The sequence below is a fragment of the Physella acuta genome, unplaced genomic scaffold (genome assembly GCF_028476545.2).
Source record: "Physella acuta isolate Inbredline_101_S28 unplaced genomic scaffold, ASM2847654v3 ptg000334l, whole genome shotgun sequence".
Lineage (NCBI taxonomy): Eukaryota > Metazoa > Mollusca > Gastropoda > Physidae > Physella > Physella acuta.
This window is the reverse complement of record NW_026731853.1, coordinates 67501-85694: the sequence shown is the minus strand read 5'-3', so window position 1 is coordinate 85694 and position 18194 is coordinate 67501. Positions and strand designations below refer to the sequence as shown.

Here is an 18194-nt window from a genome sequence, read left to right as displayed (position 1 = left end):
TGTTTTATTAAACAGAACTTTGAAAACCGCACGGGATCGTGTAAAAAATGGCCTGTCTAAACTGCTAGAGACCAACACACTTGTTGACTCAATGAAGAAAGAATTGATTGCTTTGGAGCCTGAACTTAAGAAAAAATCAGCAGATACACAGAAACTTATGGAAGATTTAGTAGTGGATCAAGAGAAAGCTGATCAGGTGAAAAGTCCTGGGTTATTTATTATACTTGATAATAATAATAAATAAGATAATATAACACTATAATATTATGTTTAATGTAAAAGATAAATAATCCAGACTGCAATACAATAATACTATCTAGCACACATCAATGCCAACACCTTTCACTCCATACACAACCCATACAACCAGGGACTACAAATAATACATGATCTAGCACACATCAATGCCAACACCTTTCACAACACAACTTATACAACCAAGGACTACAACTAATACACGATCTAGCACACATCAATGCCAACACCTTTCACAACACAACTTATACAACCAAGGACTACAACTAATACACGATCTAGCACACATCAATGCCAACACCTTTCACAACACAACTTATACAACCAGGGACTACAACTAATACACGATCTAGCACACATCAATGCCAACACCTTTCACAACACAATCCATACAACCAGGGACTACAACTAATACACGATCTAGCACACATCAATGCCAACACCTTTCACAACACAACTTATACAACCAGGGACTACAACTAATACACGATCTAGCACACATCAATGCCAACACCTTTCACAACACAACTTATACAACCAAGGACTACAACTAATACACGATCTAGCACACATCAATGCCAACACCTTTCACAACACAACCCATACAACCAGGGACTACAACTAATACACGATCTAGCACACATCAATGCCAACACCTTTCACAACACAACTTATACAACCAGGGACTACAACTAATACACGATCTAGCACACATCAATGCCAACACCTTTCACTCCATAACACAATCCATACAACCAGGGACTACAACTAATACACGATCTAGCACACATCAATGCCAACACCTTTCACTGCATAACACAACCCATACAACCAGGGACTACAACTAATACACGATCTAGCACACATCAATGCCAACACCTTTCACAACACAACTTATACAACCAGGGACTACAACTAATACACGATCTAGCACACATCAATGCCAACACCTTTCACTGCATAACACAACCCATACAACCAGGGACTACAACTAATACACGATCTAGCACACATCAATGCCAACACCTTTCACTGCATAACACAACCCATACAACCAGGGACTACAACTAATACACGATCTAGCACACATCAATGCCAACACCTTTCACTGCATAACACAACCCATACAACCAGGGACTACAACTAATACACGATCTAGCACACATCAATGCCAACACCTTTCACAACACAACCCATACAACCAGGGACTACAACTAATACACGATCTAGCACACATCAATGCCAACACCTTTCACAACACAACCCATACAACCAGGGACTACAACTAATACACGATCTAGCACACATCAATGCCAACACCTTTCACTCCATAACACAATCCATACAACCAGGGACTACAACTAATACACGATCTAGCACACATCAATGCCAACACCTTTCACTCCATAACACAATCCATACAACCAGGGACTACAACTAATACACGATCTAGCACACATCAATGCCAACACCTTTCACTCCATAACACAACCCATACAACCAAGGACTACAACTAATACACGATCTAGCACACATCAATGCCAACACCTTTCACAACACAACCCATACAACCAGGGACTACAACTAATACACGATCTAGCACACATCAATGCCAACACCTTTCACAACACAACCCATACAACCAGGGACTACAACTAATACACGATCTAGCACACATCAATGCCAACACCTTTCACTCCATAACACAATCCATACAACCAGGGACTACAACTAATACACGATCTAGCACACATCAATGCCAACACCTTTCACAACACAATCCATACAACCAGGGACTACAACTAATACACGATCTAGCACACATCAATGCCAACACCTTTCACTGCATAACACAACCCATACAACCAAGGACTACAACTAATACACGATCTAGCACACATCAATGCCAACACCTTTCACAACACAACCCATACAACCAGGGACTACAACTAATACACGATCTAGCACACATCAATGCCAACACCTTTCACAACACAACCCATACAACCAGGGACTACAACTAATACACGATCTAGCACACATCAATGCCAACACCTTTCACTGCATAACACAACCCTTACAACCAGGGACTACAACTATGTACAAATAAAGAAGCTTACAAAATACTTGGTTAATAGGAGGCTACAATACTTATTAGCTACTGCTTTTCATTACTTTGTATTGACTATACCACATTTATTTAGGTTCGGAAAGTGGTTATGGAAGATGAAGCTGTTGCAAAGGTTAAAGCTGAAGAGACTAAAGCTATTGCTGATGATGCTCAGAGGGACCTGGATGAAGCTTTGCCTGCTCTTGAAGCAGCTATTAAGGTGATTTTACCTATTATATTGAGCTATTAATTACATAACAAACAATTCATATATTTATTTTCACAAGTTCATAACATTTTTACACAACAATTTCAGGCACTTGATTCCCTTGATAAAAATGATATATCAGAAATTCGAGTGTTTTCAAAACCACCAGAACTTGTACAAACTGTCATGGAGGCAGTAGCCATTTTACTCAATCAAAAGTATGTAGTTTTAACATTTATTTTTAGTGCTGTTTAGTGAGACAAAAAGTATTGAATGAAAGTTGCTGTTGCCTTTTATTATTATCAATAACTAAACCTGTTTCAGCTTTTTTCAATTTTATTAACTTTTGTTGTTAAACAGAACTGATTGGGCAAGTGTAAAAGTTATGCTTGGTGATGCTGCCTTTTTAAAAAAATTGTCTGAGTATGATAAAGATAACATTCCTGAAGCTATACTGAAAAAGTTAAAAAAGTACATGGATAATCCCAAATTTATTCCTGAAGCTGTTGAAAAAGTCTCAAAGGTTGTTCATACTTAAAGAACTTTTAAATTCAAGTCTAAATTTTAATACTTAGTTCAATTAGTAAAGTTTTAAGTGTTAGATATGTTTTTATTTTGTTTTTTAAATTATATAAAATTAAATCAAATAGACTTACACCAATATATTTATATTTATTATAATTATTACTTTAATTTTTGAAAATTTCATTTCTAGGCTTGCAAATCTATGGTGATGTGGGTCAGGGCAATGGATTTATATGCCAGAGTCTTCAGAACTGTTGAACCAAAAAGAAATGCGTATGGCTTTTATCTTTAAATCATCAGAACAAATGATTTGGACATAAAAAACTTTACTTTGTTATTTTATCAGTATTGAAATGTTATAATTAATATCATTCATGCACACCAGGTTAAATAAAGCTCAACAGGAACTGGATACCGTTATGAGACTTCTAAAAGAAAAACAACAGAAACTTGCAACAGTTGAGGCAAAGATAGCTGAACTTCAAAAAACATATGACGAAAGTGTTTCAGAGAAACAAAAATTAGAGAGAAATATTGCAACCACTGCTGGTAGATTAAAAAGGTCATCAAAATTAACAACTGCCCTTGCTGATGAACAGGTGTGTATATATTTGGTTATTTGTTTCTTTTTCAGGAAATCTGTGTATAAGGTCTAAAAAACTGAAAAAGATCCTAATTTCTGTTATTTAGTAATGGTTTTGAAATATGAAATATTTCATTAGCAATTTTAAAAACTTATTGCCAGTTTTTTTCTGAATAAATTTAGTAATCTACACAAACAAAAAAAACAAATAAATAACCTCCTGCTATCACAAGAAAAAAGAAAAGATAAAGGCAATGATAAACCAAAGGATATTAAACTGACATTCTGGTGAATTTAAGTTGAAACTGATAAAGTGAAATAGCATTCTCTCACAGTTTCTAATAAGATGAAGTTCTGACCATGGAAAGTTAAACCGTGTACCTACTTAGGGCTGCTGAGTTAAAAAAGACTAAACCAATTATCTGGATAAGTTTACAAAGAAGTGAACATATTGCTGCCATTACACAAATCTGTTTGTGTAGCATATATCTAATTTCTAACATTTATTTCATAAAAACTTTTGGCTTTTTAGATTTTAAAATATTACTTATAAAAAATGCCACTTAGAATTTTTTAATTGAGGAACCATGTGATGTCTACAAGTCAAATCCATGGCCAGGTTCTTGCAAGTTCACTAAACTAAAAATGTTTATGAGAGTGTTAATTTTTGGGCTATTGGAACAGCAAGTTCACTAAACTAAAATAAACCGGGAGTGATCTCCCCTAAACTTTCTCGAATATTCATATATAAAATAACAGGGGATGGGAACTCGGGCTTTAGACATGATTTTTAATCCATTTTAAATACTTAAAGTTTTAAAAATATAATAAAATCTCGTAGACAAATTAATTGCACACCAAGTGAACGCCAAATAAAAAAGCGCATAATAGTGCGCAATATTATTAGTACTTTTAAAATTTACATTAGTTTTTTGAGAAATCGGAAGTAGCGTAAATTACTACTTCCGGTCAACGGAAATTACTCAAAATTTAACAGAAGGTAAAGAAATAGATCTTTTACTTACATGTGAAATTTCATTTATCTATCTGAAATAGTACTCAAGTTATAGGCTTTTGAAAAATTCAAAGTAGGAAAAGTACCACATTTCGGTTATCGGAAATCGCTCAAAAGTTGATACGGATCTACGATTTTGATAAAATACTTATATATGAAATTTCATCAACCTAGCTGTAACGGTACTCAAGTAATCGTGTTTGCACACGGACACACACACAGACAGACAAACAGACAGACACACAGACATACGGACAAGATTGCAAAATTATGTTTTTCCGTATCAGTGAGGTGTAAAACGTCGAGATTTGTAAAAATCTCAATTTTTTTTTTTTGCATGATTACAAGACTTTCTCTATAGGCCTACTTTGTATATACGAGAAAGTAAATGTTTATAAGAGTGTTAATTTTTGGGGTATTGGAACAGCAAGTTCACCAAACCAAAAATGTTTATGAGAGTGTTAATTTTAAACTTAAATGAACACTTACATAAACAGACCTACATAACTTATGTACTACATAAGGATTTATTCAGAAGTTATTTTATACATTGTTTCTTACATTGCTTCAAGGAACGTTGGCAAGAAAGTGTGGCAGATTTTGAGATCCAGATAAACAATGTGGTTGGAGATGTTTTTATTTCGGCTGCCTGTGTTGCTTATTATGGTGCCTTCACCTCAGTTTATAGACAAGAGCTTGTCAACAGTATGTAGTTTAAAATTTAAAACATAAACTGTTCTCATTAACTTTATTCTTTAATTAACTAATATTGGAATTTTCACTTTATTTGTGCATTTGGATTTAAAAGTAGTTGTAGCTTTTAGTTTTCAAAGCTTTACTGAAAAATGTAATTGAAATCTTTAAAAATTAAACTATTTACTTCAGATTGGACTTCACGTTGCATACAGCTAGAGATTCCAGTAACTTCAGGCATGTCTTTAGCCACTATTTTGGCAGATCCATTTGAAATAAGACAATGGAATGCTGATGGCTTACCTAGAGACCAAGTTTCCATTGAAAATGCTATTCTAGTGACAAGAGGACGTCGCTGGCCTTTGATGATTGATCCTCAAGAACAAGTACATTTTTTTTTAATTTTCTAAAATTTAGAAAGCTCTAATTTATGCACACAACTAGACCATTTGCAGTTTTCCAAGTCTTATTAAGATTACAATTTCATCCTATTAACTAAGATGATATAAGATGACTGGCATTCGTTAAAAAAAATGTTTGTAAAAGTTTTATATAAATTATATATTTTTTAACCTCATTAAGAAACATTTAACTTCCAAAAAATATTCATATTAGATCCCTCAGTCTTTGAGTATTTTAACAACATGAATATGAAAGGATATTAAGAATAACCATCTTCCATATCATATAAAATGTTCCTTTATGAGTCATCCACAAGGGACGGATTCTTTTTTGTCCATTTTTCCCCTGTCACCATCATCATAAAAAGTCAGACCCCCCCCCACCCCACTTTAAAATCAGAGACTCTCACTCCTTTATAAAACACTAAAGCGTGACATCATTTTTCTTTACCAATCACACATCAGTCACAAAAATGAGCAGTCTCCCATCTCTAGGAGTGGGACATCATTTATCTGTGCCATATACAGCAAAATCAAATCTTACACATCATTGACTAAGTGTATTAAGCTGAGCCCATATTATCATCATCATTTTTCCTTTTCATTCCTTGCTGAGCTTGGGGTCTCTGTCCAAGCTTTCCACTCCCCATGGTCTCCTGACACTCAGCTGTTCCCAATTCCTTCCTATCATTTCAGCCTCCTCCAGCATGCTATGTCACCATGTCTTCTTGGGTCGACTTCTGTGGTGGTTGCCCTGCAGGTTCCACTCCAGGGCTTGTCTTGCCAGCATCCTTTCTAAGTGTGTGCTCAATCCATCACCATTTCCTTTTCATGATTTGCCTTTCTATTGCATTGTTTTCTGTACACACATCTCCCATAGGTTTGTATTTTCTACCTTGTCTCGCTATTATATTTTTAATATACTCCATAGGCACCTATTAATTAATGCTTGGATTCTTTTTGTTGTTGACTCTGTTCTCCATTTCTTTGAGCTGTAGAGCTGGAATTCTTTAATATTGGAGTTAAAGATTCTTATTATAGTTTTTTTAGGTTCGATGATTTCCAGACTGTTGTAAGATAGCCTATCTGGCTATGTTTATTCTGCTTTTGATATCTTCATCTGTTCCTCCCAACACATTGACCACACTTCCCAGATATATAAAGCTGTCTACTTGATTTATGTTTTGGTTTTTCAATTTTACATCTACATCTTGTTTGTGATTAATTCTTAACACACTTGTCATTTGGTGAATCAAAGTCCTACTCACATTCCATCCTCGCTCAAAGCTGTTACTTTCTCTTGTGTATCTTTGGAGTCTGTGTAATACTGTAAGGCTATAGCATCAGCAAATTCTAAGTCTCACTTTTTGTGTCAGGGTCCATTTCATTCCTCTGCCAGAGTAATGTATAACCTTCTCTTGTGAGTCAATTTAAAACTAGCAGGTACAATAGTGCTGAGAGGAGACATCTTCCTCAGACAGTTCTCCACTATGTACCACTTGGTAGGTACAATCATCATAGAGGTTTTTGATTGTTGCTATCACTTTAGTAGGTATTCCATAGTGTCTCATGACTGTCCACATAGTTTCTCCATCAAGAGTTTTTCCTGTAGTTAGATCAGGAGGATTAAGAGGAATCTGTCTATTCAGCACTTCCTAAAAATCTTCTTTCCAAGATGAATATCTATAGCAGACTGTAGTTTACCCTAGGTACATTGTAGTTAGCTTTTTTGCCACTCAAGAGATATTTTTTATAACAGTTTAATATCTCCTGCTTATTCTGCTGTATTGTTTCCAATGGTGTGTGTGTCATTCCTTAGTATTTTAGTGACCTCTAGCCAATCCTATATAATAATGTATAATATTTTTAAAAAAAATGTTACATTGGTTTCAGGCTAATCGTTGGATTAGAAACAGAGAGTCTAAAAATGGATTGAAAGTCATAAAATTGACATCTGGAAACTTTCTAAGGACACTTGAGAATTGTATTCGCATTGGTATGCCTGTTCTTCTGGAAGATGTTGGAGAAACTTTAGATCCAGCACTTGAACCTGTGCTCCTAAAGCAAACATTTATGTCTGTAAGTTGACTACAGTTTCCATATATATAGCAAACCAGTTTTAGAATTTCAGTTGTTAACAAACTTTTTTGCACAAGGAAAAAAGGTTTGAATATAATTTTTAAATATCTATAAAAACTTATCCTAATAACCACTACTAAAACAATGTAAAAAAAACATTTAAGACCAAATACAATATTAACCACATAGAAATATTTGCCTCTGTCAATTGTTTAACTATTTTCTATTTACAGGGTGGCCGTCTGCTTATTCGTCTTGGAGATAGTGATATTGACTATGACCGCAATTTTAGATTCTACATGACAACAAAGCTGTCCAATCCTCATTATTTGCCTGAAGTTTGCATCAAAGTCACCATCATCAATTTTACTGTCACCAAGTCAGGATTAGAGGACCAACTTCTGAGGTAAATCTGTTAAACTAGGATTATGGGACCAACTTCTGAGGTAAATCTGTTAAACTAGGATTATGGGACCAACTTCTGAGGTAAATCTGTTAAACTAGGATTAGAGGACCAACTTCTGGGGTAAATCTGCTAAACTAGGATTATGGGACCAACTTCTGAGGTAAATCTGTTAAACTAGGATTATGGGACCAACTTCTGAGGTAAATCTGTTAAACTAGGATTATGGGACCAACTTCTGAGGTAAATCTGTTAAACTAGGATTAGAGGACCAACTTCTGAGGTAAATCTGTTAAACTAGGATTATGGGACCAACTTCTGAGGTAAATCTGTTAAACTAGGATTAGAGGACCAACTTCTGAGGTAAATCTGCTAAACTAGGATTATGGGACCAACTTCTGAGGTAAATCTGTTAAACTAGGATTATGGGACCAACTTCTGAGGTAAATCTGTAAAACTAGGATTAGAGGACCAACTTCTGAGGTAAATCTGTAAAACTAGGATTAGAGGACCAACTTCTGAGGTAAATCTGCTAAACTAGGATTATGGGACCAACTTCTGAGGTAAATCTGTTAAACTAGGATTAGAGGACCAACTTCTGAGGTAAATCTGTTAAACTAGGATTAGAGGACCAACTTCTGAGGTAAATCTGCTAAACTAGGATTATGGGACCAACTTCTGAGGTAAATCTGTTAAACTAGGATTACGGGACCAACTTCTGAGGTAAATCTGTTAAACTAGGATTATGGGACCATTTTCTGAGGTAAATCTGTTAAACTAGGATTAGAGGACCAACTTCTGAGGTAAATCTGTTAAACTAGGATTATGGGACCAACTTCTGAGGTAAATCTGTTAAACTAGGATTAGAGGACCAACTTCTGAGGTAAATCTGCTAAACTAGGATTAGAGGACCAACTTCTGAGGTAAATCTGTGAAACTAGGATTAAAAGAATCGATGTAGGCCTATTCACACATGCACCTACAAAAAGAAAAAATGTCAACAGATATTTAAAAACGTTTAAAATCTTAGATTGAATTGTAATGTTTTGTTTAATATTTATGATAACAACTTGATGCATTTAATTGGTTTATTATTTCAAGTGATGTGGTACGCCTGGAACGCCCAGATCTGGAAGAGCAGCGCAATCAGTTGATTGTTAGGATAAATGCAGACAAAAATCAGCTTAAAGCTATTGAAGACAGAATACTCAAGCTTTTATTTGAATCAGAAGGGAACATTTTGGATAATGAGGAGCTCATTAATGTCCTGAATGAGTCTAAGGTAAATGCAAATACCTCTTACGCCATTTTTTTTTAACTTTCAGTTTTTAAAATCTACATTATTTGAGTTCCATGTGATGTTTTTATTAATATTAAGTTTTTACTAATTAGAATTGATTACCACAAAAAATATAGTTAGTAATAGTAAAATGTTAGTAGCCTACAATTCTGTTTTCAAAAATTATTTTTAAGTTTCAAATCTCAATCTAATTTTTATTTAAACAAAAAGTAAATCTAACTGTTTAACTGATGACTAATCTTGCATTAACTTGTACCAGGTAACATCAGGTGTCATTAAGCAAAGACTGGCAGAAGCAGAAGCCACTGAACAAAAGATTAGTCAAGCCAGAGAGAAGTATAGAGTAGTAGCAGAAAGAGGCTCTGTAATGTACTTTGTTGTGGCTGATATGGGAGAAGTAGATCCTATGTACCAGTTCTCTCTAAAGTATTTCAAGCAGGTAATAGTTTAATTAATTCAGTTATTTTCAAATCAGAGATTTTTTTAGCTGTGACATACGTTTTGTTTATTTCAATGTGTTAATCATCTGAATGAGCATGGCATTTTGTTGTTTTATTACATTAAAATGTATACATCTTGTAATAACTTTACTACTGTTGTTTTTGTAATGAGAATTTCATGTTTTTTATATTTTCCATGACTTTTAGCTATTCAATGCAACTATTGAAACTAGTGAAAAGACAGATGATCTGCCAAAAAGGCTCAAGATTTGTTTAGATGAAACTACTAAGTGTATATACAATAATGTTGCCAGGTATGTGTCAAAAATATTTTTGTTTTAATTGAAATTATATCAGTACAACTTACAAGAACAATCCTTTTTAAGTTTAAGTATAGTAAATTATTAATTTTTTCCTTTAGTTTTTATTATTATCAATATAGTATTCATGTTGTTCCTATATTTTAGAGGCCTCTTTGAAAAACACAAACTGGTTTTCTCCTTCATGTTGTGTGGAGAAATTTTGAAAACAGCTGGTTCAATCACTAACTCTGAGTGGAACTTTTTTCTTCGAGGAGTGGCAGGAAACTTGGATAAGGTTAAACAAGAGTTCCATTCTTAATTTTATCCAAAAATTACTCTTTTGAAACTTTCATCATTATGTATAACATTCTTAAATTTTAATCACCCACAATGTTGGTATCAATTTTTTATTTTATTCACAGAGTTATTCTACTTTGAAAATTATCATTTGTGCTTAAGTACTTAACAAAATTATACCTTAAAGCACTTTAAAATAATGCTTCCAGGTACGTCCAGAAAAACCAGACGTGGATTGGCTAAAGCAGCAAATGTGGGTGACTGCTTGTGATCTCAGTGACACTTTTGATATTTTTAAAGGGATTCAAAATGATTTGATCAAGACACCAGTATTTGTGACCCTTGGTGATGGCACAACAGTAAGGACTCTAAAATACATGTATTAAAAAAAAGAAAAAGATAAACGTATCATATATTTTTTTCTTACAAGCCTACATATACAAAATAATACACTTTTTTTCAATGTTAAGTCTTAAAATACAATCTAAGAATAATGAATTGCTTCCTAAAATATACCTTTTTTCTAAATCAGTTTTTTGCTAACCCTGAAACATATGAAGGCTATGAAGGAGAGCCAGCAGAACCTCCAGATGACAACCTGATGCCTAGTGAAACAAAAGTAAATGGACATTGGAATAAAAGGCTCAATAGCTTTCAAAAGCTCATGTTTGTTAAAGCATTTAAGGAAGAAATGGTAATTATCAATATATTATTTATGTAGGTATGTTATTTGGTTTTAAGTTCGTTTTTTAGGCAGGTTTATGTATGTGTGTGTAATTTACTGGCAAATTGACAACTATTCTTTTTTGCAAAGTGTAAAATGTCATTAGAGGTTTGAAAAAAAAGCTCCAACTCTAACCTTCACCCTAATGTATACTTACAGCTAGGGTTAGCCAAGAGTGCCTAATATTTGTGTGTTCAAGTGCATCCTTTTGTTTTTTGAGCATTAGCCACATTTTTATTTTAGTCTTCTATTGGGTTGAATTCTTCTGAGTAGGCCTATATTGTGTGCAAACAAAGAGCTATACATGCTAATGAAGAACTATACACACATCACTCTATATTTTCAGTACCTCTTGTTATATTAAATCATTCAAATAAAACATTAGGTCAAATATGGCTGAATTTCCTGGAGGGAAAAATTCTTTTCTACACTTTGCAATTCCCATGTTTGTTAGGCGTTTTAGGCAAAGATCAATATACAATTCATATCATGTTTAGCTGACCCATTTCAGAAGTAACAAATGTAAATATAGATTATATTACAATAAAATGTTACTGATCGACCACTCGTATCCTGGGCAAGCGCAAACTCACCTCAGAAAGACAACTATGGTCTAATTATAATACCAAACAAGTGCTATAAATAGACGATAATACAAACACATAGTAGCTTCCTCAGAATGTAGGGTAAACATAACATACAGATAGGAGTGGTTGGTCAGTACCTTTTAATTTTTGTGTAACTAGCCGGCCAAAGTGTTTACACTTCTGACCTGAGCATGGTAGGCAAGCAAATTGGTGCTGTGAGGAATGGCTGGCTTTAATCTTGCCAGGTTTTATTGCTCTGTCTTTGCTGGGACTTAATTGCATACCTATATCTACATTCTGCATTGTAATAATACTCTGAGTTTACATTTGTTATTTTAGTAACAGTGCCTGCTCCCAAACCCCTCTTCATGTTTGGCCCATTTCAGGCACTTTGCTGGTAACATAATATATATATGCTAGTGTACCCATCCTGTGCTGCAGTTTCAGAAGAAAGAAGGATTTCATCAATCGTGTATTTTTAGGCTTGTGACCTTTTTTTCTGAAACTGAATTATTTAAATGTAAACAAAGGCACTATATTTTTTGATCATTGTTGCTGTGGCATGGGTTTGTCCACACTACTGCCCAGATGCCCCAGGGCTTGCTGTATCACCCTCCATAATATTGAGTGGAACATACCTTGGTGACCGTTTAGGTGTCAGGAGCATTGCAGGTGCTCTTGGGAGCCACTGGTTAGACAATTACAGGGGCACTGGGTACAGCCCTTAGTTTGGTTAATCATTGAATGTTGTGTGCCACAGTGTCTCTATTGTAACTGGCTCTTTAAAACAAATGTTATTGTAAGGACCATAGGTGCTCACATGGGAGACCAGGGTGCGGTAGGTCATCCTCTGCTGGGGTTCTGGCAGGCATGCCTGATTCCATTTATTCAACGATTATAGTAGCCCATTGTATCCATAGTGTAACACAAAAGTTGTTGTTGAGTCGCTTTGCACCACAAGGGGTCCACAAAAAAAATGATGATTATTATGATGCGCATGATTCTGATGTAGGGTCAGTTGTACTCACGGGAGAACCCGGGGCATAAAAATGCATCATGGCAGGGCACCTCCCCCTCTGAAATTAAATTTGTTTTATATATATGTAACTGGGGTAGGCCTAACTACCAGTTACAAATGATAACGAACGAGAAGCCGAGACGCAGTAGGAAATCTGACGCAACTATAACAGGTGGCTTATTGGATCGGTCTGATAACAATCTCAAAGCCAACGCGTGCTATTTTGGGAAACGGTACGAGAAGTTTCAGACGAGCTGTCAACTTTGATGGATGGGATGCAGATGTTTTAGTGAATCGGACGGTACGTCAGAAACTGCGACATTAGTATTCGGATACATCGATTACAAGTATCGATTACGGAAATGGAGACAAGTACGACTACGATTTCAAGGCATAAATAGGAGGGGACGGCAGAACTCGTTCTCTTCCCGTTTCGAGGCTCTTGCCTCTTTCATCGCTCGCTTAGATCAGTCAGTCTGTGTGACTATGTCAAGTCGGTTATAGAACGGGTTAGCCGTATTGTGTTAAGAAGGATTATAGACATGTGGATTCAGTTATATAAAGCCTAGTGAAGGACTGTTAGGGGTCAGTTGATTCAGACTATTATTGAGAAGCATTCCTGTTGATTTATTGTGTTATTATGAAGCATTTCTTGATTCATGTAATAAAGGATCAATAGCGAACCTGCATCTTGAGTATCTATACTGTGGTCAATGTTGTCTAGAATGAGTGGTTAAACTCGTTAACACGTGGCACTACAGGCAATTAGGTCTCATTACATGTGGCGTTGCGAGCATGGTAACTGTTGGCTCGTTACAATTGGCGTTGTCGGCAGGATAAATGTTCGCTCGTCACAATTGGCGCTGCGATCAGGATGAATTCAACTAGACTTGCCGTTTAAGGCACCTATAGTCAACCTTGTGCATAACTGTGTTTAGTGTGTGTGTGAATTCGGACATTCAGGAACTGTGAAAATTGAGGAACGAGGAAAAATTTTTCATACACACACGGTAAGAAAGAACTCTTTTTTTTTGGTACTTAAGGAAGAAAATGTCTACTCTGGACGAGAAGCAGACCCATATAGTGGTCCTACCCAGAGAGTCCCATATTAACAAATTTTACGGGGACGGAGATCCAACTTTAACCAACAGGTTCAGTGAAGAGGTCAAAGCGGCCTGGGCCTCGAGACATATGTCACCAGAGGAAAGATTAAGACTGCTGATGGGCAGTATAGGTGAAACGGTTAGGGCAGAGGTTAAGTGCCACGATAGGACCGTCCAATCAGATCCAGATAAGGTGCTGGATCTGATTATGGAGACCTTTGGGGAGAGACGGTCGGGAGTGCAACTGCTATCGGGATTCGTGGGCTTAAAGCAGAGAATGGCGGAGAGTGTGATGGAGTACTCACACAGGATGAACAGGGCCTTTGATTTGGTAAAGGGCAAATCACCGGACATTGATGTACGCCTACTGAGGGACCATTTCATCGAGGGGCTAGCAACCCCGATCTTAAGGAGAGAGTTGAAAGAGGAGGTCCACAAAGACCCGCAGTTGACCTTCCTTCAGGTCAGGAACTCAGCGATCCGCAGGTCCGAGGATGAGGACCAATCGAACTGTTCGGTGGACAAAGTCTCTGTGCCTGAACAGAGACAATCCCCACCCACAGGGGCCGACACGATGGAGACCATGATGGCTCAACTGTTGGCCCACCTAGAGAAGGTTGACCAACGCTTGAAGTGGTTGGAAAGCAGGTCAACAGCTGAGAATCAGGAAAAGATCGGTACAAAACAGGGACGGGTTGGACGGCCGCGTCCTGCCAAGCCATCACTCCAATGGACGGCAGACGGTCGACCAATTTGCTTGTCCTGTTCACAACCCGGACATATGGCACGGTACTGTCCGGTGAAACGATCGCCCTCTGTAAGGCAGGTCAAGGCTACAGAGCGGCGAGGTAATGACTTAGTAAACAAAATGACACAGAAACACAGTAAGGAGAAAAAGAAAGGTAAAACACAACTAATAGAAAAAATGAACTGTGAAATGAACTTGAATGTTGAAAAGTTTCAAGTGAACAATTTGTTGGCTAAGAAAAATGATGATAAGAAGAAAATTGGTAGACTTAATAAAGGAATTCAAAGTCTAACCAGGAAACTGGATAGGAAAAGTTCATGCAAATTAAAAGCACAGGAGAAATGTTCATCTTTAGAGTGTCTGTTATCGGAAGAAGTAAATAAAAATAGTGGACAACAGAACAGTGTTGGCAAACTAGAAAAATTATCAGATATTGAAAAAGAACTTCAAATTACAGCAAAGTTGGGATCCATCGAACAGCGATGGGCAGCAGAATTGGCACTTTTTGACCTGGAGAGAAAATATCGCCCAGGGCAGTCCAATGGTAATGCTGACGCGTTATCAAGGAATCCGTACGAGAGACCGGGTGATGAGGAAGAAACACTGACAGGAATATGTGAGGTCAGAGCGTCAACAGATATCCCTCATGGGGTACAAGTGATGCAGAACGGGCAGACCGGGGTGGAGCACATATCCACGGAACCCGAACATATGGACAGTAGTGATTTTATTTGCCTTAATCACAAAAAGATAAGAGATGCCCAGAGAACGGATAGTGGCTTACAACCGCTATTGAAATACGTCCAGGAACAAAAATTCCCAGGAAGAAGGGAAAGAGAACAATTTGGTCGAGAAACAAAGAAAATACTGAGTCAGTGGAACCGTCTCAGTATAAAGGATGGTGTTCTCATGCGGAGAATTCATGACCAAATTGATGGCACAATACACCAGGTGGTGGTGCCGGGACAGTTACGAGAAGAAGTGCTAAGGTTGGCACATGACAGGGCAGGACACCAAGGTCAGGACAGGACGCACAAAATTTTACGACGGAGGTGTTACTGGCCCAATATGGAAATGGAGGTCAAACGCCATTGTGAGGCTTGTGGGAGGTGTCAGCATGCGAAAATGCCAGTTGTCAAAATGAGACAGCCATCAGGACACCTACTGGCGACAAAACCACTAGAGATTGTGGCTATGGACTTTACGTCGTTGGAGCAATCATCGGATGGGACGGAACATGTGTTGGTAATGACTGATGTATTCACCAAATGGACTGTGGCGGTGCCCACACGAGATCAGACTGCCAAAACAGTGGCAAAGGTCTTAGTAGAACATTGGTTCATCAAATATGGCATACCAAGACAATTACACTCTGACCAAGGAAGGGCCTTTGAGTCAGAAGTAATTAACCAACTGTGCAGTCACTACGGGATCAACAAATCTAGAACAACCACATTTAATCCGAAGGGAAACGGACAGTGTGAACGGTTCAACCGCAGCATGCATGATTTGCTGCGTACGCTAGAACCTGAACAGAAAAAACGTTGGCCTGATTTTCTCCCAGAGTTGGTATATCTATACAACTGCACCCCCCATGCCACGACCGGCTTTACGCCACACATGTTGCTGTTCGGACGGGAGGCTCGACTCCCTCTTGATTTGTTCCTAGGAAAAAGGGAGAGTATGACTGGCTCATACACCGCACTGGAATATGTGAATGAACATATGAGAAGAATTAGAGAAATGTACAGGGTAGTACAGGAAAGACTAGAACATGAATCTCGGCGAAGGGAACCGCCGATACAGACGAAGGACCCGCCACTCAAACTGAATGACAGGGTATTACTGCGTAGCCACCCGTTAGGCAGAAACAAAATCCACGATCTCTGGGGACAGGAGATATGGCAAGTCGTGGAGATGCCTAAAGCAGCAGGTGGCCCCTTTAAGATAAGACCCATCGATCACGCCAAACCGGATCGGTGGGCGAATATTGCTCAATTAAAGAAATATTGGAATAGGCAAGAAGAGCAGTTACACACAGAGAAACCCAAGACAATTAGGGAACCGGAAGTTATAACGGAAATTCACATACCCATTCCGGAACCATATCACCATCAACAGAACAACCGCGATACGCAAGGGGAGGATACCGGCAACAATGAGGATCCCGGTCCCTCCAGAAGCAGAGAGACAGTAGACCATCAGATAAGTGGTCCGCGGAGAAGTTTAAGGAACAGAAGGAATACGAAATTTTTTGTCAGCAACCATCAATTCTTTCATGGTCGCGCTGGTATGAAAACAGACTGTTCAAAGAGGTATAGAAGTGAACTGGTGAAGGCACCAAATGGAAAGGGTGGATGTGAATTCTAGAACTGTTTTGTGTCTCAGGACGATGATGTAGACACAGTTGATATGTGAAATAGGTAGAACTGTCAATCGTATACGAATGGAACGTCGTGGACAGTGAGTGGAACAATAAATTTTTTTTTTTTACGACTGTGCGATTGACTTTGGAGGAGTGCACCTGCCAGGCGTTGTTTGTGGTTGAAAACACACAAAAAAAGCAGGGGTGGATGTAACTGGGGTAGGCCTAACTACCAGTTACAAATGATAACGAACGAGAAGCCGAGACGCAGTAGGAAATCTGACGCAACTATAACAGGTGGCTTATTGGATCGGTCTGATAACAATCTCAAAGCCAACGCGTGCTATTTTGGGAAACGGTACGAGAAGTTTCAGACGAGCTGTCAACTTTGATGGATGGGATGCAGATGTTTTAGTGAATCGGACGGTACGTCAGAAACTGCGACATTAGTATTCGGATACATCGATTACAAGTATCGATTACGGAAATGGAGACAAGTACGACTACGATTTCAAGGCATAAATAGGAGGGGACGGCAGAACTCGTTCTCTTCCCGTTTCGAGGCTCTTGCCTCTTTCATCGCTCGCTTAGATCAGTCAGTCTGTGTGACTATGTCAAGTCGGTTATAGAACGGGTTAGCCGTATTGTGTTAAGAAGGATTATAGACATGTGGATTCAGTTATATAAAGCCTAGTGAAGGACTGTTAGGGGTCAGTTGATTCAGACTATTATTGAGAAGCATTCCTGTTGATTTATTGTGTTATTATGAAGCATTTCTTGATTCATGTAATAAAGGATCAATAGCGAACCTGCATCTTGAGTATCTATACTGTGGTCAATGTTGTCTAGAATGAGTGGTTAAACTCGTTAACACGTGGCACTACAGGCAATTAGGTCTCATTACATGTGGCGTTGCGAGCATGGTAACTGTTGGCTCGTTACAATTGGCGTTGTCGGCAGGATAAATGTTCGCTCGTCACATATATATATATATATATATATATATATATATATATATATATATATATATATATATAT

At 37.5% G+C, this 18194-nt stretch overlaps 1 protein-coding gene across 4 annotated transcripts in view; it reads left to right on the top strand.

Annotated features, from left to right (window-relative positions):
* The window catches only part of LOC131940853 (dynein axonemal heavy chain 6), a 66621-nt gene that overhangs the window by 38660 nt on the left and 9767 nt on the right, over positions 1-18194 (top strand). For all 4 annotated transcript variants that reach the window (XM_059299742.1, XM_059299741.1, XM_059299743.1 and 1 more), the window contains 16 exons: positions 16-196; positions 2460-2585; positions 2682-2791; positions 2934-3096; positions 3289-3371; positions 3484-3697; positions 5269-5401; positions 5582-5775; positions 7684-7869; positions 8103-8275; positions 9374-9554; positions 9832-10011; positions 10220-10326; positions 10480-10609; positions 10821-10970; positions 11144-11305. In XM_059299742.1, the coding sequence (XP_059155725.1) occupies positions 16-196; positions 2460-2585; positions 2682-2791; positions 2934-3096; positions 3289-3371; positions 3484-3697; positions 5269-5401; positions 5582-5775; positions 7684-7869; positions 8103-8275; positions 9374-9554; positions 9832-10011; positions 10220-10326; positions 10480-10609; positions 10821-10970; positions 11144-11305 (2473 nt within the window). The remainder of the gene's footprint in view (positions 1-15; positions 197-2459; positions 2586-2681; positions 2792-2933; positions 3097-3288; positions 3372-3483; positions 3698-5268; positions 5402-5581; positions 5776-7683; positions 7870-8102; positions 8276-9373; positions 9555-9831; positions 10012-10219; positions 10327-10479; positions 10610-10820; positions 10971-11143; positions 11306-18194) is intronic.